The sequence below is a fragment of the Euprymna scolopes genome, chromosome 8, assembly GCF_053919585.1.
Source record: "Euprymna scolopes isolate OS-2025 chromosome 8, ASM5391958v1, whole genome shotgun sequence".
Lineage (NCBI taxonomy): Eukaryota > Metazoa > Mollusca > Cephalopoda > Sepiida > Sepiolidae > Euprymna > Euprymna scolopes.
The window spans coordinates 2,602,579-2,626,693 of NC_136489.1; the positions used below are offsets into that span (position 1 = coordinate 2,602,579).

The following is a 24,115-nucleotide window of genomic DNA, read 5'->3' on the forward strand; positions in this document are numbered from 1 at the left end:
ATTGAGGGACTTCTACTCTCTGCAGGGGGGTAGTCGGCATATTCTGATGCCCTGCTGACAGGGTCCAGTGGAATCTGATCAAATTTTGAAGAATAATTTTTTAATAGAATGTATTTATTATTATTTATGTATTTTATTTTTATTTTTTATTTTATTTTTGGTTTGTTTTTTATTTAACCCATAGTTGGGACCCTAACAGGTACTACCACTCCAGTCAGAGTGGACCTGGGAGCAATGGCAATTAAAGGGTGGCTCCACGCTCCCCAAAGCCCGCAAACTGGGGCCTCACCATCAGATATAGTTTAAGGTCATATCTAGGACCGGGAAGTAGGGAAGGAAAAAGAAAGGAGGGGAGAAGGGAGAGGGGCTGTTGATTTTGTTTTTATTTTTGTAGAACATAATTAAGTTTTACAAAATAGAATAGAAAACAAAAACAGAAATCGATGTAGGTGCATTTCGTTTCAGAAAGCCAATACGCAGCCTGATCTGGTAGCACCAGGAGTGAAAGAGAGAATGAGAACGACTTACCAGCATTGCAGGTGCACGGAACATATAACAGAAAGGATAATGCAGCAGGTTGAGGAGGGAGGCTGCATAGAGGTCAGCATAGCGCATTACTTGTGCAGCAAAGAATGTTTGTCTGGACCCTGGAAATAGAAACAGCATCTCTTCTTCATCATCATCATCATCATCATCATCATCAGCAGATCTTTTTTGTAAATAGAAATGCATAAGCCACAACTTATCTTTCACTTTAAAATATTCTTCAAGAATATTTTAATGCACTTGTCTATCTTTAATATAAAAGTAGTGTCTGTGTGTCTGTTTGTCCAGGGATGCAATTGAAAACAAAGCCCTATACTAAAAGCAATAACAACTTGCCTTCAGTAAAATTCTACAGAGAATCCAATTTGTATTAGGGTGTTTTATAAAACTACTACCTGTGAGCCATTAGGTACAACTATTATGTGAACCCTCTCTCGAGAATCATCGACCCCCAATGCTTGTTCTGGCCATGTTGTTGTCTTTCACATGAGCAATAAAATAGAACAAAGCAAATTCACAAAAGAAAACACAATGGTGAAAGAACTGACCCATTAAATTATCACCCCATTAGCCTACTGCTTTTCGCCAAAATATTTGAGACTTTAATCAAGCCCTTGTCCAACATCTAACAGCTGCTAAATTCCTAACCGACAAACAATATGGATTCAGACAAGCCCGTTCCACAGCAGATATCTTAACTGTAATCTCTGAACATATATATCGTTCACTGGACAAAACAGGGGAGGGTAGAGCGGTAGCCCTTGATATATTTAAGGCTTTTGACAGAGTATGGCATGATGGTCTTCTAAGGAAAATTAGATCATATGGTATCACTAGAAGAATACACAATGTAATTAAATCCTTCTTAAGTAAGAGAAAAATCCAAGTTGTCCTCGATGGTCATACATCAAAACAATATGATATAAATGCGGGAGTACCTCAGGGGTGGATCTTTGGACCTTTATTATTTCTGATATTCATAAATGACCTCCCTGATAATATTGTTTCGGAGATGGGTATATATGCTGATGACACCACTCTCTATAACAGGCATGAGGGGAAAACAAATGAACACATATCTAAGGAAATAGCAGAAAGAGGATAACCTCCAATCTGTAGTGGAATGCAAACAAAAATAGATAGTCACATTCAATGCTGCCAAGACTAAGCTTATCTCCTTCAATAATTACAAGAAACTTTCTCTAACACCAATAGCAATGGACAAGAACACATTACCTGAAAGTACTTCCTTTAAACTCCTTGGCCTAACGTTTACAGGGAACATGAACTGGAATAGATACATTGAGAGTATTGCCAAGGCTGCTGCAAAGAAGGTGAGATCTCTCTACCATGCTAGAAAACTATTTACACCTGAAAGTATCCTGTACCTCTATAAGGCCACCATTCGCCCATGTATGGAGTACTGTTGTCACATTTGGGTTGGTGCATCTGCTGCTTGTCTCTCACTCCTGGACAGGGTTCAAAAGAGAGTCGCCAACCTGATAGGTCCTGAACTATCATCTAGGCTTCAACCTCTGTCCCATTGACGAAATGTTGCATCCCTCTGCCTGTTCTACAAGTACTTTAATGATAAGTGCTCTGACGAACTGCAAGCACTTGTGCCTCCTCGATGTAACTACCCCCTGACAAACCCGACAAGCAACTAAGTCCCACCTCTTTACAGTAAAGATTCCTAGATGTAAGAAAACCTTTTACTCTAATAGTTTCTTCCTCAGAACTGCAAGACTTTGGAACTCTCTTCCAGGATTCTGCTTTCCCAACTGTACTGATATGCAGAAGTTCAAGTGTAATGTGAACATACATCTTGCTACTCGTCTCACAATCTTCATAATACCCCTGCAACTTGTGTCCCAGATAGTAGCCCCCTACTTCAAAGTGGCACTGTGCCTTGTTTGGGGTAAAAATTGATTAAAAAACAAACAAACAAAAAAACCCAACTCCGCCACATTCTGTAGATATCAGTTGTGTGTGTGTGTGTATGATATTATCAGGGAAAATGACCCTCCACACACTAACATCTATATCTTAGTTGTCTGTCGGGGTGATTACTATCAGCTGATAAACTTCTCTGATCTGTTTGGAGCCACAACATGCTGTCAACTGTCTCAAACTGGAAATTGTCCCTAAACTCTTAATCCTAACATTATTGAATCAGAAACTCTAAAAGTCTCGTCTTCATCTCAGAGTAACTGCTAAGCAAAAATGATTTGCCACATCAGCCACTCTAGGTGGTCCCTTATTATCTTTGTATTGCTCTTAATTCTTATACTTTTGTTCTGCTATTAAAGTATTTCTTCCCATTATTTCTTTTTTTTTTTTTTGTTTTTTTGTAATTTTATTTTTCTACTGGCACGTTTTTCCTTTTTTTTTTTTTTTTATAAATCACTTCCTAACACTGAGGAGAGGCATCCATAGTATCACACTGAATATATATCATGTGTGTGTATATATATATATATATATATATATATATATATTTATTTATCAGTGATGAAAAAAACAGACTAGAGTGCTCAATGTATAGCCAGAGCAGTATATACGAAATTTATTACTGTGAGTCCAGAATGAGTTTACATATTGTTTCAGCTAGGGGGAAATCCTCAAAAGAAGAGGAAATATCTGACTAGAATTCATGAGTCCATCTATGAATTCTGACGAAGCTTGTCGGATATTTCCTCTTCTTTTGAGGATTTCCCCCTAGCTGAAACAATATGTAAACTCATAAACAGTAATAAATTTCCCATATATATATATATATATATATATATATATATATATATATATATATATATATATTGCTATCTAATTTATCATTTAATATATATATTTTTACTATCTTATTTATCATTTATATTTATATATACATGTTTATGATGTGTCACTCTTTATTTTAATGTTCAATATGAGGAAGAGTTATAGAAATCTGTCGAAAGAGATGACTTGTTCAGTTTATTACAATTTATGCATAATCAGAAGGATTAAAATAATTTTTTTTTCCAAACATAAGTTAATCCCAGAAGTATAAAATATTTTAGCATGTATTCAACCTAACTACTGGATATTCATTTCTTTTGCTATGAATTGCTTGTTAATTACCATCAGCTCTTCTATGCATCCACACCTCATATTCTAGAATCACTTTCCTTAATCAAGTTACTAATACCATGGTTTGCACAATATTTTCTCTGGTAAGAAAAACAATAAAAGAGTTGAATCATAAAATTGTGTTTATAACTGATTCTTGATTTGGTATTTTTATTATATAAACTAGATCACTAATTGTGACCCAGTGTCGCTTTGTAATCTGTCAAGGCAGAACAGAATCCTTATTATAGCTAAAGCAGTATAACTCCATCTTGGAGAGTATTTGACTCTAGCTAAATCCCACCCCTATACAGTAGAGATCCCTAGGTGTAAGAAAGCCTTCTACTCCAATAGTTTCTTCCCCAGAACTGCTAGACTTTGGAACTCCCTTCTGAGATTCTGCTTCCTCAACTGTACTGACATGCAGAAGTTCAAATGTCCCTTCATAATGTTACTGCAACTTACGTCCCCGATAGTAACCCCCTACTTCAAAGTGGCACTGTTTGGGGTGAAAATTGAATTTAAAAAAAATAAAATACCCTCTATATGTACATAGAGGATTACATTAAAGGCCAGGTATTATCAAAAGCAGTAAAATTTTGCAACACATTCTCCATTTTAAGATTTGAAGTAAAAGTCAGTCAGAGGAAATTAATCAAGAATCTAGATATAAATTCGACTAAGGACTATTTATGAATTTAATATTTCCTTGAAACTTTCTCTTTCAGAGGAAGTCAGCTCACTCTGCCCAAGATAAATACTGCCCAGGCAGGCCAGACAAGTAGGTTCTTCAAAAAGATAGCCATTTATTTTCACTGATGTAAAACAGTGATCTGAGCATAGCAGATTAAAATTAACAAGGCATATTTTCTCAATTGAACTTTGGAGAGAGAGAGAGAGAGAGAGAGAGAGAGAGAGAGAGAGAGAGAGAGAGAGAGAGAGAGAGAGAGAGAGAGAGAGAGAGAAACAGACAGACAATCAACAATATCTTAATCATCAATGCTCTTCAAAGTGCTGCCATAGACAGTTGTGTTGTCTGCATATATGTCAATAAATAATCTCAGAATATAATTTGCAAGAAAATTATTTATCTAAAAAGTGAGGATTGCAGAATGAGAGCAGTCTACTCAAGGGGGGTTAAATGTAGGGTTTAGTTCAAAGTTCCAAAAACGTTAACAACTATGACAAAAAGAAGGTCGGTGAGTACATTAGGATACATACTTTGAAAATAGATGAGGAAAACAGTTGTAAATAATGTTAGAAAACTACTTACCACTTCTAAAAAGGCTTCCAAGTAACCCATAAGACATATCCATTTCATGAGTAACCCTCTAAAAGCAAAGTTGAGTATGTAAGATTAGAAAATTAAAACAGCATTTTAAAATCAAAACAAATATTTTAAAATTAAAACAAATATTTTAAAATTAAAACAGCATTTTAAAATTAAAACAAATATTTTAAAATTAAAACAAATATTTTAAAATTAAAACAGCATTTTAAAATTAAAACAAATATTTGCAAAAAAATTTTTTGAACTAAAAAAGAAAAAAAATTATGAAACGAATTAAAAAATTTGAATTATTCGAATTATTCTCCTCATTTTGTGTGTGTTTTTTTTTCAGTTAAAACCTCCAACTTCCTTCAAGAAATTAGGAATCTTTCCGTTGAACTTAAGAATCTGCACAGAATTTGGAATGAAATATTTAACCACATTGGTAGCATTCTCTCTTTCCATTAGCCATGTAATTTGCAATTGTTTTTTTGAGTGTCACCCATGCTGAGGATTTTTTTTTTACAAAGGAGTCATCACTTATCAAGGACTTGAAAATAAGGGTTAATGAGTGTACGGTAGTCAATAGGACAATATTGTAGTAATCGTTAGTAGTGGAAATTTGGTAAATTGGATTACTTAATGGGTTGGCTTATCAAGAATTTGTTTATGTTGGACTTGAAGACAATCACATTGTAGTCAGCTGGAAAGCAGAGAAACAGAAGAGAGTTCCACGGGCATGCAATCTACATTTAGGTTTAGGCACAGATAAAGAGTGGGGAAATTATTGATAGTGGTTTTAGAAAGACGAGTGTTTTTTGTGAAAGTTTAGCAAGAGATGACCATAGATTGGAGCTCAGATGAGCACTTGCCATGAAAATAACGATAAAGCAGAGACAGGCTCACAGCGTCTCTTCTGTGGGAAAGAAGATACAAAGAAGAGAAATCTCCACACTAACGTAATGTACTTGCAATAACTCTTATCCCTGAGTGGCTTCCGGGCCTTGATAAGTGGTGATCACTGTGTAAAAAAAAAAAAAAGAAAAAAAAAGAGAAAAGGGCATTCTCCATTGGGCTACGAAGTCTGTTTAGAACTCAAGGCAAGATCAGGTGCTTCTGGCAGCTCCTGCCCAGATGTAGCAACGGTACTCCATCCTTGGGCATACTTGGTTCTTAAACAGAAATAGAGAATTGCATAAGCAGCAACATATCTACTGGATTGGTAGAACGATCACTCCATTTTTCCAACAGCCTTGGCAACGGATTTGATGCACATGTTCCATCTTAGATCAGGAGTAAAGGTCAGACCTAGAAGCTTGTCAAAACGAGAGCTATTCGTTTCAATTGATGCCAGACAGGGATCAGAGCATTAGTGATGTAAAGATAGCTTGGTTTTAGACGCATTAAAATTAAGAGCAACCTCTTTCCCCATTGCACCATGTGCTCAAGATCAGAGGAGCGAGAGTTAGAGAGATCTTGGTCATTTACGGCCTTTGAAGTGTTGCCATAGATGGTAGTGTCATTAGCATAAATATCTATGAATGATCTTAGGATGTGCTTTGAGAGATCACTGTGTAAATCGGGAAGATTGGGCCCAGGACGGATCCCTAAGGGACTCCAGCATTAATACTGTGAACTTCTGATTTCTGCTCATCAACCACTACTCTTATGAACCTTCAACCTCTAGAAGAGTGTAATTTAGAACTGAATTTTACTATGTACTACGTGCTTGTGGATAATTCGAGTATGAGTTTTAGGAGAATGAAACGTATTTTTTATTTCTTAGATGTATATTATTACTACTTATTGTTATGCATCACTATATGTGTGTGTGTATGTGTGTGTGTATTTGTATATTTTGGCAGCAAGACATTATTCAAGCATGTTTGAAAGAACACAACAGAGTTATTCTTTTTTCCAATTTTTCTTGATATCTGTTCAATTCCCTGCTATTTCAGCTGGCATGTTGTATATAATGGCACCCAAAAGTTGTTGTTCAGCCATATTCTTCTCAAGCGCTTTCTATCAGTTCATCCACTCATCATCAGGAGCGATTGTTGTTGTTATCGTTTTCTGTTTTTTTGAGGCTTGGTGTATTTATAGATTTTTTATTTTATTGGTTATAACGTTGCGTGCAGGATGGTATGGAGCGACTTACTTTATTTTTAATTTTTATAACAACAATAATCAATTCTAATGATGATCGGATGAACTGATAGAAAGTGCTTGAGAAGAGTATGGCTGAACAACAACTTTTGGGTGCCATTATATACAACATACCAACTGAAATAAAAAAAATGGTGAATTGAAAAGATATCCAGAAAAATCGGAAAAAAGAATAACTTTGTAGTGTTCAATCAAACATGCTTGAATATGTGTGTGTGTGTGTGTGTACATTATATATATATATATATATATATATATATATATATAGTCTTGGAAATTTCTTTAAAACCTTTTTTTTTTTTTTTTACATAGGCATCACTACATTATCAAGGCCAAGAGGCCACTCAAGGATAAGGGTTAAAGAGTGTACAGTAGACATTGGACAATATAGTAATCATTAGTAATGAAAATTTGGTAAATTTGATAACTTATATAGAACAGCTCATCAAGAACTTATTTACTTTAGACTTGAACACAACCATATTGTAGTCAGCCAGAAAGCAGGAAAACGGAATACAATTCCACAGGCGTGCAGTTCTAAGAAAGAAGCTTTGTTCATAGAATCTACGTTTAGGTTTAGGCACAGATAAAGAGTGGGGGGAATTATTGATAGTGTGTACAGCTAGACGAGTGTTTCTTGTGAAAGTTTGGCGAGGGGGGACCATAGATTGAAGCTCAGTTGAACACCTTCCATGAAAATAACGATACATCAGAGACAAACTCGCAACATCTCTTCTGTGAGATAGAGGTTGCAAGGAAGAGAAAAGGACATCTACGAGGCTACGAAGTCTATTTTGAACTCTATCAAGGCAGGACAAGTCCTTTCTAGCAGCTCCTGCCCAGATGTGGCAACAATATTTCATCCTTGGACGTACCTGGCTCTTATATAGATAGAGAATAGCATCAGCAGTGAGATATTTACTGGATCGATAGAAAGATCCCACCATTTTTCCAGCGGCCTTGGCAACAGATTTGATGTACGTGTTCCATTTAAGATCAGGAGTAAAGGTCAAGCCCAGAAGCTTGTCAAAACTTGAGGCCTCCTGAAGACGAGCGCCATTCATTTCAATTGATGCCAGATGTGGATCAGAATGTTGATGATGTAAAGAGAGAAGCTTGGTTTTAGATGCATTAAAAGTAACCAGCCACTCCTTTCCCCATTGTACTACGTGCTCAAGATCAGAGGAGAGAGGATTGGAGAGAACTTGGTTGTTTACTGTCTTAGATGTGCTACCATAAATGGTAGTGTCGTCAGCATAAATGTCAATAATGATGTAAGGATGTGATTTGGAAGATCATTAATGTAGATCAGGAAAAGAGTTGGGCCCAGGATGGACCCTTGAGGGACATCGGCATTAATACTGTGAGCTTCTGATTTTTGCCCGTCAACTACTACTCTTATGAACCTATCAGAAAGAAATGATTTAATAATTAAGACATTTCCAGCAATACCATAGCTAGAGATCTTATGAAGTAAACCTTTATGCCATACCCTATCAAAGGCCTTAGATATGTCAAGAGCAATTGCCCTAGAAATGTGACCTCCGTCGAGAGATTTGCTAATCCTATGAGATATAACTGTAAGCACATCTGCTGTAGATCTAGCAGAACGGAAACCATATTGAGTGTCACTAAGAAGGTTATTTTTGTTGAGATGGTTGATTACTTCTGTATTTAACACAGATTCCAACAACTTACTCATGACGCACAGGAGACTTATTGGCCTGTACTGAGAGGGGGATGAGCGATCACCTGAATTCTTAAATACAGGGCATACAGATGAGATTTTCCAGGGAGATGGGAAACTATTCTCCTTAAGACAACGTTTAAACAGTTTTGTAAGTATGGGCGCTAGTTCAGGTTGAAGTTTTTTGAGTACTATAATTGGAATACCGTCCGGGCCAGTTGCTTTACTGGAATCAAGGTTTTTGATTAGCTTCGCAACATCACGTACAGATATACGTATATCACATAGCGTGTTTTCTGATACAGGAGGAAATATTGGGGGTTGGCGGCCTTGGTCGCAAAGGGTAGAATTAGCTGCAAAGTTCTTGACAAAGAGTTTGGCTTTGTCTGATGCTGACGAGATTACCTCAGGCCCATTGATAATAGTTGGGATGGAGCACACGCTTCTGTTCAGGATTCTGTTTGCTATTTGCCAAAACTGGTGGGAACCAAGCCGCTGCTCAGCTACTTTTGACTTAACAGATTGAGCATACAACTCTCTTGCGTTCTTTATTACTTTCTTACAATGGTTGCTGGCAGTTCTGAAAGCGGCTTTAGTTTCCATACATCTATTACGTTGGAAGCAGTGGAAAAAGTGATTTCTGTGCGCAATGGCAGCAGCACATTCTGGAGAGAACCATGGCTGGCTGTTAGGTTTTTGCTGAAACTTTTTCGAGGGTATGAAACGGTCAATACCTACAATTAACCATTCCATCAGGTCTAATACTCTAGAGGACACATCCTTTTTAAACATGGAATGCAGAGGTAGATCAGATATAAATGTACGGAAGCTATCCCAATCAGCCTTAGTGTATCGATATACTGTACGATGGAGAGGTACGTCTGGGGACATATTACATTTCATTTTTATCTTAATTGATACAACAGAGTGGTCGGAAGATCCAAGAGGCGACAGAACAGAAACTGAACATAGTTCAGGGCAAGTTGTGAGAAAAAGGTTTAGTAGGCTCGCATACTGGCCGTCATTGTCGGGCACACGGGTGGGTTCCTGAACAATCTGAGTGAGGTCATAGGCAATGGAGAAATCATGACAGAACCTCCCCTCATCATCGGTCTTGTTTGAGTGGGTCAACCATTCGACGTTGTGAACATTGAAGTCTCCACATACGTGAATGTTAGCTGAAGGATAAGCAGATAGGACTTGGTCAATTTTCTTAGATATGCTTTGAAAGATAGTAACTCCGCTATTGTGGGGGCGATAGAGAGTAAATATAAATGCAGTAGTGTGAGCTAAAGCAACCCGGAAGCACATATAGGGTAAGTTAGGATCTTCCCTGGAGATGTCCCTACCACATGGAAAGCTATCTTTAATATAGGCACATATTCCATACCCATGGCGATCTTGGAGGTCAGATTTAGAAGTTAAGTTAGAGTATCCGTTAATTGCAAACTCTTCTAGGGAAATAGCCTGTCCAATGCCAGTTTCACTTAAAAATAAAAGGTCTGGTTTAGTCTCCTGTAATTGGGTTTCAACCTCTGGAAGGTTAGAATGTAGACCCCTGATGTTGGAGAAGGAGACATGGTAGTAGGGGTCTACGTTGGAAGTTGGAGAACCAGGTTTAATCGTGTATTTTTTCTTGAAACTTGTCATGATGAAATTTTGGAATTTGTGGACTAGGTCGTCAGATTTACTTAGAGCAGGACAGAGAGGGGAAACTAAGAGAGAAAAAGAAACGAAGAATTTAAAAAAAAATTTTTTTTTTTTATTATTTAATAGTTTTAAAGGTTTTAAAGAAAGTCCTTCGTTGGAACATTATTTTGTCAGTTAATCCCCCATACCGCTGAGTAGTTCTACTTACATGAACAAACAATAGAACCAATGTTCTTAAAGGGATCATCAGTTGTTTAACATGAAACACTTTCTTGTTTCAGGGTGTAATTTCATAATTATCTATTATTTATAATTAATGGTTCCCATATTGTTAAATGCTATAATAGGTCTGTTTAGAAGAACTAAAAAATGTTTTTTTAAGTAAAAATTGTAAAAAAAAAAAATGAATTTCAATTTGGGACTCATGTAAATTCAACACCCATTTATGTTGGAAATTTCTAATGAGGTCATCGTGTACAGTGCTCAGGTGCATTACAGCTCTTCAAAAGTGAACGTATAGGTTTGCATGTTTATGGAGGTGGTATACAAGGTGTAGTTCTGGCACATTTCAGAAAGCATGGCGCTGACAGTTTGCTTGATGCTTTATCAATTCTAAATGCGTAAAAATCTACCAAAAGTCATAGGTGCTGTGTTGCCTTCTTACTTTGCGTATCAGACATGTATTGATCAAAAAGATGGTTCGAGTTGTTGTTGGTGTTGTTGATGATGGTAAAAAACTTTGTGGACGTACTACATCAGTTGCTAGATGCTGGAGCTCCAATGAATCCAAAGAAGCAAAGCATTCATAGTATGGCAGGTGTCTGATGGAGAGTATTCATTTCATGGCATGCCTTTTTTTGTCACAACACCTCTTACTGTAACCCATTACACCATAAAGAAATTCAAAACAAAATTAAAAATTAATATTTTGTTTTTGTATCATAATATATTGTCATTATATTGTATTATATTATAAAATGAAACTATCATTTAAAATGCTTATATTTCATAGTATTTGTACATTTAAAACATTTCAATGAAGTAATTATAGAATTTCCATGATATCCCAGTAGTTATATATATATATATATATATTACTCCGGTGTTGTCTGATCGTAAAACACTAAAATATGCTTAAGTATGATATTTTACTTTATGCAGATTTCATATTCATTATTATAGAGCCAATTCTATATTGATTATTATATTGCACCTAATATATAATCATGATTTCAAAAGTTAAAAAAAAACTTATGGCTAGATTGAAAACCAAAACATTTAGTTCTCCAGCAGTATTTGCTACCATCTAACCTAAGGACAATATCAAAACCTTAAAAATGAACACAGTTAAATGCATAAATGCATATTCACGCATGCATAAAGGATATACATTAAGTCGACCTACGAAGCTTCAATTTTTACAACTTTGATTGGTTCTTAAATATTTTTTCAAGGTTATTTGTACAGTTAAATGTCGAAAACCTAACATCAAACCCCAACTTACTCTTAATAATTACTTCTATATCTATTATCCTGGTTTGTCTGCTTTGGTTCTTAAATATTTTTTCAAGGTTATTTGTACAGTTAAAGGTTGAAAACCTTAGATCAAAACCAACTTACTCTTAATGCTTGTTTAAGTTCTCCAATGTCAGGTTTCTCTTTCGTACTGCTGTCCAAATTTCTGAAGTGGAAAACAAAACAAAAAAATATGAACAAAAATGTTGTAGTCAATGGAAAGCAACTCTGTTGTATTGTGTTTCATAGTCTAGTAAATTTTAAAAATGAAATTTGATGCTTATCCAGTTTTATCCCAATATTAAACAAATTTGAATTGAACAAAATCTTTATTACATACATACCTTTTAGGTTAAAAAAAAAAGCTGTACACCAAAATTTATGAAAATTCATCCAGTATTTTTGTTTTTATAAAATAAAATTTGATCAGTAAACCATTTCTAGCTAGTATTATTATGAGTATGTCAAATTGTAACTCTTTTTATAAAGAGTTAAAGGGAGATAACTAGTATCAATGGCGATTGAACATTTCACTGTTAAAATGGGAGTTTTTCGTTATTGTAGCGAAATTCAAAAATTGAAACATTGAATTTCAAAAGAAACCAAGGGTATCTACTGAATTGTCATGTGACAGTAATGAACATATCAAAAAATTACGAAAAACAAGGAGGTAAAAAATTATTAATGAAAATAGTTCACAAAGACAATTAGCGAAAATTGAGTTTTGTAAAAAAAGAAACCAGAGAGTTCTAATTGTAACACAAGGGAGGTAAATATTTTCTGAAACTGAAAATCTTTGGTTAATTTAGCAAAACTTAATTTTTGTTAATCGTTTTCAAAAACTGTTTTCATTAATAATTATCTTTCTACCTTAACATTATCTATAATTTTGGATATTTTCATTACTGTGACACGACAATTTAGTAGATACCATTATTTCACTTGATATTTAATATTTCATATTTTTGAATTTCAATAATGAAGAAAAATCAAAATGTTTTTTTTTCATGTTTAAAAATTATTTGATAAATTTGCATGTATTTTATTTTGAAATTCAACATGTACATAATATTTATTTTAAAATTCAACATGTACATAATATTTATTTTTAAATTCAACATGTACATAATATTTATTTTTAAATTCAACATGTACATAATATTTATTTTTAAATTCAGCATGTACATAATATTTATTTTTAAATTCAACATGTACATAATATTTATTTTTAAATTCAACATGTACATAATATTTATTTTTAAATTCAACATGTACATAATATTTATGTTTAAATTCAACATGTACATAATATTTATTTTTAAATTCAGCATGTACATAATATTTATTTTTAAATTCAGCATGTACATAATATTTATTTTTAAATTCAACATGTACATAATATTTATTTTTAAATTCAACATGTACATAATATTTATTTTTAAATTCAGCATGTACATAATATAAGTTTTGTGCAATTTTGTTTATTTTTAATTTTTTGGAGCAATTTTTTCTCAAGAAGTTATGAAAAAATTATAGAATTAAAATATGTTAATGAAGTTCTTATTTGAAACTGAGAATGTTTTTAGTCAACTGAGAAGCAGCCCAGTAATATTGTGTTCCATAGATTCAAAGTTAATCTAGTAAATTTAAAAAATAAAATGTGTCCATGTTCTTACTTGTAAATTTCTGCACATTTGATATCTAAGCTGCCCAATTCGTAGAACAATGTTTTCTTCTCAATCCACACTTTCAATTCTTGCTTTAGTTCCGGAATCACCAAAAATGTGCGCCAGCCACGCTCTTTTTTCGATTTGAGAATGTCACCAAATATGTGGTCCCCAATATATAAGACGTCTTTTCCTGTAGCACCAATCATCTTGGATAGTGTATCACAAGAACCTAGAAATATATATGCACATATAAAGGGGTTTTCTTTTTTAGAATCAATGAACGTTAAATACATATATATATATAAAGAGTGTTTTTTAGAGTTGAAAACTTTAAATATATATACATATATAAAGAGTGTTTTTTAGAGTTCAAAACTTTAAATATATATACATATATGAAGAGTGTTTTTTTAGACTTGAAAACTTTAAATATATATGCATATATAAAGAGTGTTTTTTTAGAGTTGAAAACTTTAAATATATATATACATATATATAGGGTGTGTTTTTATACAGTTTAAAACTTTAACTATATATACATATAAAAAGAGTGTTTTTTTAGACTTGAAAACTTTAAATATATATGCATATATAAAGAGTGTTTTTTTTACATTTGAAAACTTTAACTATATATACATATAAAAAGAGCGTTTTTTTAGAGTCGATAAACTTTAAATATATATATATATATATATATATATATATATATAAATAAAGAGTGATGTTTTTTAGTCAACAAACTTCAAAAATATATACTTGTATATATATTTATATAAAGGGTGTTTTTTTTCTCGTGTTTATGATCTAAGTTAATGTGGGGAGGCATGCAAATTTTCCTCTCGGTTCACATTAGGAGGAGAGTAGTCATAACTAAAGTAGGTAAGCAATCGATATGATTAAAAAAACGGTCGATTTTACCAATTTCTATGCCAATAAAAGTATAAAAGGGTGGAACATCGGGTCTTGCTACTAGTATATATATATATATATATATATATATATATATATATATATATATATATGTTACCTTATGAATTTTTTAAAGCAGATTTAAATAGCAATCCTTCTGATATATCGATAAATTATTTGAACTAGCATAGTTTTTTGTTTTTTCTTCCATTATATTATTGGCAAGAATATATTTTATTTCATATTAGTTTCTTTGTGAAAATACTTATTCTGAATAAGAAAACATTAAGAATGAATTCTTTCCCTTCTTTCATTATAATGAAAGGGATGAAACAAAATGTTTTTCCCCAGAGAGTAGTTTCCCTTGGAAGCATTGACAAGTTTTAACAAATTCTCATGTATAGATTGAAAGTTTTAGAAACTCTTTGCATCTAATAATTGTAGTAAGAGAGATTAAAACATTACCATGATAAAATTAAGAATTTATAGCAATTTAGTTCAAGTAATAATGAACAAGCAAAACAAGGACGACTAAAACATTCCAATTTAAAATATGAAAAAAAAAAAAAAAAAACAATGTCTTCATACCCCCCCTCCCCCACCTCCTGCAAAACAAAAATAAAAGCACAAACATTCTCTGGCAATACTGAGTCGACTTGTGTGTTTTAGTACGTTTGCGTGTGCATACGTTTAAGTTATTCATATTATTTGGACCCTTCAAACTACTGTTCTCATCTTGAGTGTCAATAGTGGAACTGAATCTGAATGATTTATACTAACAGCCATGGATCAATCGAAAATCTTTTGTCTTTTATTCTACTATTTGATATTGTGGTACAAATTTTCTGTGTCACTTTCCTGCATAGATCTAAAATACCTCGATTGTCTAAAATAAAGAAAAGCTTTAATCATTTGGATTCTTCAGACTACGGTTCTTGCTTTACATTTTATTTTTACGTTTCAGTTGATGTAACCTCCAATCTTCTTAAGGTGTATCTTGTCAAACTCGGTAATGTTTATTTTTTTAATAAAATTGCAAATGATTTCGGATATCTATCCAGTCAAGGCTGATGGAACAAGAGCATGCTACCCCCAGTGAAGTAAATAAAAGGTTCTGTATGAAATTACATCCAAATTCCAGAGTTTGACAAAATACACCTGAAGAAGGTCGGAGGTTACATCAACCAAAATGTTGTGAAAATAACACTCAAGATGAGAACAGTAGTCTGACGAATACAAATAATACGGATAATCAATGTTCATCTCAAAAATTCAGAAACGTAATGCGATTTATTTCTTACCCCCTGAGTAGATGTGGCCTTTCATCATTGGTCCTGTATGATGTCCAATACTCAAAACCCCTGTTTCCTAAAGATAAAAAGAAAAGTTTTCTGGTTAGAATTTTAATCAAACAATACCAACTGCTTATATTGCAAAGAAATTTGGAAATACTTTAATCTTTTTATAGACTGTTTCAGTTTAAAGAGTAAAAAAAAAATGAATACAAGATTTAATATAAGTAATTTTCATACTTCAATAATTAAACAAATATTTTCAAAGAAAGACCAGATCATCTGCTTATCTTGAACCATTCTTACCATTTTTTTTTTTTATTGGAATTCGACCCAAAAATTGCTGCTGTGTTTATGAGAAAGTTTGGTTGTTTGTTTTACAGCATATCAATCCTTTTCAGGTTATTTAATGCTGAATCCCATAATTTTGGAAAAATAAATTATTTATATATAAAAAAAAAAAATTGTTTATATCTTCAAATATTTATTCATGATGTTTGACTGGTTGTTTTATGGCGTATCAACCTTTTTTTGCGTTATCTGATTAATTTAGTAATTTTGGAAAAAAAAAAAATTAATGCATCATATATTTATTCATAGTTTGGTTGTTTGCATATAAACCCGTTTTTTAGTTTTTTTAATATTGAATTCAGTAAAAGTTTCTATGCTTCAAGTTCTTCATATCTTCATATAATTATGGTGTTTGGTTTGCTTGTTGTGTAGAGGAAAATTGTTTTTGGCTTTGCAAAACATGATTATGTTTTGCAAATGGAAAGGAAAAAATGATGACATCAATGTTTGGCGTATTTTAGGTCAAGACGCTAGTATCTCCTGCCAGCCTGATCTATTAGCACTAGATATAACTTTTTGTAGCCATATATATATATATATATATATATATATATATATATATATATATATATATATATTTATTTAAGCTTTATTTTGATTTTATCACTGTTTCTGTTATTCTTAGTGTGATTCATAGATTGATAACCTATATAAATACATGACATAATTGTGCTCTACAAACATTTCATTATGAGAATTATGTTTTATACTAAGGAGTCGTCACTTATCAAGGCCCAAATGCTATTCAAGGATAAGTGTTAATAAGATTTATTATTGGATGATCAACAATACTATGAGAGGATTGAAAATGATGAGTGGAATCAACAGGAATCAATTACTTAGGAGGATAGTTTTAAGTATTTGTTGCCATTAGATTCGAAAATGACTGTTATAGTTAGCAAAGAAGTAGTGTTGTGGTATTGTGTTCCACAGATGGTAAGTTTTGTGAAAGAAGCTCTTCTCATGAAATTTTGCTTTGACGTACAGAGGAAGAATCGAAAGTTTGATAATTCTCTAGTTCTACACTAATATTTAAAATTTCTCGTAAAAATAAACAAAATGGCACAAAAAAGTTTATCACAAACTTACGTGTTAGATTTTAAAAAATGTAGTACACCAAAAATTAAGGAAATTTATCCAGTATTTTTTGTTTCAAAAAAAAAAAAAAAAAAAAAAAAAAATTAAATTTTATCAGTGAAATCTTCGTTGGCTATTTTCAGCCTTATTAAGGTCAAGGGACATAACTCATACTTTAATTCAAGCAAAGAAAGTGTCAACAAAGTCCCTCCATGTTAAGAATGATTTCATTTGATTTTTTAAAGACAAAAATATTAAATGAATTTGTGTAAATTTTGGTGTACAGCCTTTTTTTTTTTAACCTAACAGATGCATGCACAACATAGATGTTGCACAATTACCATTAATTATTTTTTTTTAATTCCATTTTCACCCCAAAGAAAGCACAGTGCCACTTTGATGTAGAAGGCTACTATCGGAGACATAAGTTGCAGAGATATTATGTAGGGGAATGAGCAGCAAGATGTCTGTTCACATTACATTTAAACTTCTGCATGCCAGTACAATTGGGAAAGCAGGAACCCAGAAGGGAGTTCCAAAGTCTAGTAGTTCTGGGGAAAAAACTATTGGAGTAGAATGCTTTCTTACATCTAGGAATCTCTACTGTGTAGGGGTGGGATTTAGCTGCTTGTTGGGTTTGTCGGGGGTATTTGTGTCGCTGGGATACAAGGGCTTGTAGTTCATCAGAACATTCACCATTAAAATACTTAAGCTTAGATAACAGTTCAGAACCTATCAGGTTTGGCGACTCTCTTTTGAACCCTGTCCAGGAGCGAGAGACTAGTAACGGATGCACCAAATGTGACAACAATAATCCATGCATGCACGAATAGAGGTGCAAGATACTTTCAGGCATAAGTAACTTTCTAGCACGGTAGAGAGAGCCCACCTTCTTCATAGTGACCTTGGTAATGCTCTCAATGTATCTATTCCAACTCATGTTTCCTGTGAACGTTAAGCCGAGGAGTTTAAAAGAAGTACTTTCAGGTAATGTGTCTTTGGCCATTGAATGGTGATAGAAAAGGTTTCTTGTAATTATCGAAGGAAACAAGTTTAGTCTTAGCAGCATTGAATGTGACCATCCATATATGTTCCCATTCCACTACGGATTGGAGGTCATCCTCTAGTGTTTCTGTTATTTTCTTAGATATGTGTTCATTTGTTTTCCTCTCGTGCCTGTTATAGAGAGTGGTGTCATCAGCAAATATACCTATCTCAGAGACAATTTTATCAGTGAGGTTATTTATGAATATCAGGAATAATAAAGGTCCAAGTATAGACCCCTGAAGTACTCCCGCATTTATATCATATTGTTTAGATGTACAAGTATTGAGGACAACCTGGATTCTTCTCTTATTTAAGAAATATTTAATTATATGAAGTATTCGTCCAATGATACAGTAAGATCTAATTTTCTTGAGAAGACCATCATGCCATACCCTGTCAAAAGCCTTAGATATATCTAGGGCTACTGCTCTACCCTTCCTTTTTTGTCCAGTGAACGATATATATGTTCAGAGATTACAGTTAAGATATTTCCTGTAGAAAGGGCTTGCCTAAATCCATATTGTTAGTCGGTCAGTTTAGCAGCTTTAAGGTGATGGACTTATTGGAGTTAAACTGGAGAAGCACAGAAATTTTTTTGTGGTAGCAATTACAGGGATATGCTGTGAAGGTTTTAGAGGAAGGGAGTAGACTGAGATAATAGCTTTGTTGAGCACTTACTATGACAATAGCAAGAGAATAAAGAAAGACTAGCAATATCTCTTCTGTGAGAAAGAAGCTGTTCCTTGTTTGTATGTGTGAGCCTAAATGAGAAAATGAAAATCTCTTACAGTAGAGCTAAATGGCTGAATACAGAACAACCCAAATCTCACTTTTCATTAGCTGAGAATTTCATGTGCTCTCTGTGCTCTCAGCTTATTTTGGCATTGTTTCCAGTTGTTTAGGATTTCTTCATACCACTGGACTCGAGCAGTGCTGATTCAGGAGAAGTAGGGTTAGCGATTGTGCGACCCTTGCTACCTTTACAGGGGATATTGTAGTGTAGGGAAGGGTGCCACTCCATTCCCAGGACTACTCCACTTGCCCTTGGTTCTTTCCTTGTGATGCTGGGTGTTTAGCAAGGAGAATTATTGAAGTCTTTAGGATGACTTGACTGAGGATCAAACTCTTCTTTCCCGGCAATATTAACAAACATTCTTTCTCGGCATATTAACAAACATTCTTTCCCGGCATATTAACAAACATTCTTTCCATCATTCCAAATAGGGTAATTTTTATTCTAAAATTAATTGGAAAATCATGGTTAATTTTATCCTCTGCACTCTTCTGTTTTTTTTTTTTTTTAAAACATTTACAAAATATTTCTACTACTCATCTTTCTGATTCTGCATCTGCATCCATGTCAGCAAAAACTCCAAGTGATTGCGACTGACATAGATCTGAAAATAAAAGAACTTAAAAAACAAAAAAAAAAACAGAAAAAACATAATTGATACGTCAAGTCTTGTTTTTCACACGTCTTGTTTGTTAAATAAATGTTTTAAGACATACGATGGCACACAAGCTTTTAATTTTAGAAATAATCCTGAAAAACATCGAAAAAAGAATGGGAGAAATTGGAATTAGAGGGAAGATGCAACAATGAAAAGGACTGAAATCCAATGGTTATTGCCAACAAGAAATTAATGGTAAGTGGCTATTGCAATAATGTGAAATCATCTGTGTTGGTTATTGAAAGAGGTGGGGAGCACTGGAAATCTGGGGAGACTTGTTATCACTCAGATTCCAGCGAACACCACAGGATATTGCCAGTAAGTGATGTTGATGGCCTGAGTAAATAAAATAATGCCAGTGAGGGTCGCCCAGCTTGGGTACCATCAGCTAGAATCGAAACTGAAAGCAAAACTGTAGTGCATTACTACTGTACCAATGTGACACACAGTAACTGAGTAAAAATAAACTAAGACCAATGTACAAAGTGTATAACGATTTTTTCAATTTGGACTCATTTTTGGCCCTAAAAACTATTTTAACCGACTAAAGACCCATAAAAAAAACCTATAAAAAAAAAAAACGGTCCATAAAAAATGCAATCATTTGAGGCCCTTAGCGCCACTCTGCAACTTTTAGTTTCGGTGGAGATAGAGTTTGAAGAGACAGACAGACAGACAGACATAGAATTAGCTTATATATATTCAGAAAGAACAGATCAGTGCATAAACTGGGAACTATCGATTTTATGGGAGGTATCCATGATATTAACCAACAACATGAAAAGGGGAACTGGTCAGACAAATGAATGGAAGATGCTATTGAAATTAGTTGCAGAGGTTTTGTAGGTCAGTCATTATGCAGAGCAGTGACAAAGATAGAGTGGGAACAGCAAAGACCCATGCTTTAAAGGAAATAAAGAATAAAGTGTTAAAATAGATTTGATTAAAATGATCAGAGCCCTGGAAATTAATTTATGTGGACATGGGGCTAATAACAAACTAAAAAGTAACTGTGTATTATTTCGTATATTCATGACTACACGTTTGCGTAAGCTCACTAGCTGATACATCATTACAAATGTGGAAGATTGTCAGAACACATTTTTTTGTTCAATATTGGCACATGCAGCTGATAGCTTTCACGGAGATGATCTGGTGCTTCTGGAGTCAGATCAGGATTGTTGTCTGAGGCAATATATGATGCGAAACCCTAAATCAGCACTAAAGGCAATGCATCACTGAAGATCTTCCCCGAGGCATTGAAGGATGTATTTCATGATTATATATATATTTATTTGTGAAGCATAAAAGTAATTTTAACGTCTACACAAGTGTTGTGCATGTATATATAAGAAGGGAGGGGGATGCATGTGTGCGTAAAATGTATCTGTGTTTGTCTACATATCAACTTCACACGATACGAACTGGATGTTTAAAGCATGTTTGATCTCAACCTCCACTTGATAATTTATGCCAGAGCAAATATTCACCATAAAAATTGGCTTGATTTCTCAGGTTGCACAGATGCAGCTGGACACTTTACTTATAGCTTCTCTGTAGAGTCCATTCCCTCACACAGACAGTAATGTTCCTAACTCACCTCCGAGATCGTAAACACCAGCAGGATTTACTTCTAGACCCATTCTTTTTTTTTTTTTTTTTTTTTTATTACATTTTCACCCCAAACAAGGCACATTGCCACTTTGGTGTAGGGGGCTACTATCAGGGGAAACATCTACTGGGGTACTATGTAGGGATTTGGGCAGCGAGATGTTGGTTCACATTGCACTTGAACTTATGCAAGTCAGTACAGTTGGGGAAGCAGTGACCTGGAATGGAATTCCAAAGTCTAGCAGTTCTGGGGAAGAAACTACTGGAGTAGAAAGATCTTTTACATCTAGGGATCTCTACAGTGTGGGGGTGGGATTTTGCAGCTTGTCGGGTCTGTCGAGGGTGTTTACGTCGTGGGAGCACAAGTGATTGCAGTTCATCAGAGCACTCACTATTATAATACTTGTAGAACAGGCAGAGGGATGCAACGTTTCGACGATAGGACAGAAGCTGAAGCCTAGATGCCAGTTCAGGGCCTATCAGATTTGCGACTCTCTTTTGAACCCTGTCAAGGAGCGAGAGACTAGTAGCCGATGCACCAGCCCAAATATGACAGCAATACTCCATACATGGGCGAATAGTGGCCTTGTAGAGGTACAGGATACTTTCGGGTGTTAGAAGTTTTCTAGCACGGTAGAGAGAGCCCACCTTCCTCGCAGCGGCCCTGGCAATGCTCTCGATGTAATCGTTCCAGCTCATGTTTCCTGTGAACGTTAGGCCAAGGAGCTTGAGAGACATACTCTCAGATAAAGAGTCGTTGGCCATTGCTATAGGTGGTAGAGAAGGTTTCTTGTAATTATTGAATGAAACCAGTTTTGTCTTGGCAGCATTGAACGTGACCATCCATTTTTGTCCCCATTCCACTACTGATTGGAGGTCATCCTCTAGTGTTTCTGCCATTACTTTAGATATATGTTCATTTGTTTTTCTGTCGTGCCTCCTATAGAGTGTGGTGTCATCAGCATATATACCCATCTCAGAGTCAATTTTGTCAGGGAGGTCATTTATGAATATCAGGAACAGTAGAGGTCCAAGGATAGATCCCTGGGGCACTCCCGCATTTATATCATATTGTTTAGATGTACGACCGTCGAGGACAACCTGGATTTTTCTCTTATCTAAGAAGGATTTAATTATGTTAAGTATTCTACCAGTGATACCGTATGATCTAATCTTCCTGAGAAGACCCTCATGCCATACCCTGTCAAAAGCCTTGGATATATCTAGAGCTACCGCTCTGCCCTCTCCCACTTTGTCCAGTGAATGGTATATGCGTTCAGAGATTACAGTGAGGATGTCTGCCGTGGAACGGGCTTGTCTAAATCCATATTGTTGGTCGGTCAGAAGTTTAGAATCTGTAAGGTGCTGGACTAGAGCATGGTTAATTAAGGTCTCAAATATTTTGGCAAAAAGTGGGAGGAGGCTAATAGGGCGATAATTTAATGGGTCAGTTCTTTCGCCAGAATTCTTGAATAATTCACCACAGTACCTGAGAATTGTGTGACTAATGCTCACAGTCCATTTGGAAATGCATATAACCGAGTAGTATCAGTTGACATTACACTTAAATCCCAATCATAAAGTGAGGAGCCATTGCTCAACACAACAAGGTACTACAAAAGAATTGACTGGGAAGCCATCAGAGAACATATCAGAGATGTCCCATGGGCCAATATCAATGAGACAACTGAATGGTGCAAAGCAGGCGTGTGCGCCTGATCTCATCCCTGCTTTACTAATAAAGCAATGCTCAGCTTGGCTAACTCCCATACTTTCCAAGCTCTACAATGCCTTGCTTAATCTTGCTTCTCCAATAGCTGGCAGATGGCATCTTTGGTACCAGTGTACAAGAATTCTGGTGAAAGGACTGACCCTCTCAATTATCGCCCTATTAATTCCCTATCTATTTTTCGCTTAAGTCTTTGAGACCTTAATAAAACAAGCACTAGTCCACCACATCGCAAAAGCAAATCTTCCCTTTGAGAAAGAGTACGGATTTAGGCAATGTCGTTCTGCTGCAAATATTTTAGCAGTCATTTCTGAATGCATATATCATGCACTGGATAATGCTTACTTGACAAAGTGGAACCTCTGAGATTGAAAACTCTTTTTTGAACTTTATCTAAGAGGGTGAGCTAGTGGTAGATGCACCAGTCCAGATGTGGCAACAATACTCCATGTATGGGCGAATAGTGGCCTTGTAGAGGTACAGGATACTCAAGTGTGAGTAATCTTCTAGCATGATAAAGGGAACCCACCTTCTTTGCAACAACTTCCGCAATGTCCTTAATGTATTTGTTCCAGCTAATGTTGCTCGTGAATATTAGGCCGAGGAATTTGAAGAAAGAATTCTCAGATAGGGTGTTATTTGTCTTGGATATCAGTGGTTGTAATTGTTAAAGGAGAGCAGCTTAATCTTACTAGCATTTAATGTTACCATTTACAGCTCTGTTCCATTACGGTCTGGATGTCATTTTCTAAAAATTCTGCTATTGTCTTAGATTTATGTCTAAGAGTTATTTAGAACCGTTCTTCCCTTGTGCATGTTATAGAGCATTGTAGCATCAGCAAATATACCCATCTCGGACACAATATTATCAGGGAGGTCGTTAATGAATATAAGGAATAATAGTGGTCCAAGGATGGACCCCTGAGGCACTCCCGCATCAATGTTATGCTGCTTGGATGTACATTCATCTAAGAAGGATCTAATTATATTTAGTATTCGTCCAGTTATACCATATGATTTGATTTTCATTTGTGCCAGA

General features: G+C 34.7%; 1 protein-coding gene across 1 annotated transcript in view; it reads right to left on the minus strand.

The window, feature by feature from the left end:
* LOC145283485 (cytosolic purine 5'-nucleotidase-like) overlaps positions 1-24,115 on the minus strand; it is a 363,668-nt gene that overhangs the window by 12,148 nt on the left and 327,405 nt on the right. Inside the window, exons 13-17 of the mRNA XM_080132307.1 lie at positions 15,820-15,886; positions 13,616-13,838; positions 12,045-12,105; positions 4,925-4,982; positions 529-647 (exon numbers count right to left, since the gene is read on the minus strand). Of these exons, the coding sequence (XP_079988433.1) occupies positions 529-647; positions 4,925-4,982; positions 12,045-12,105; positions 13,616-13,838; positions 15,820-15,886 (528 nt within the window). The remainder of the gene's footprint in view (positions 1-528; positions 648-4,924; positions 4,983-12,044; positions 12,106-13,615; positions 13,839-15,819; positions 15,887-24,115) is intronic.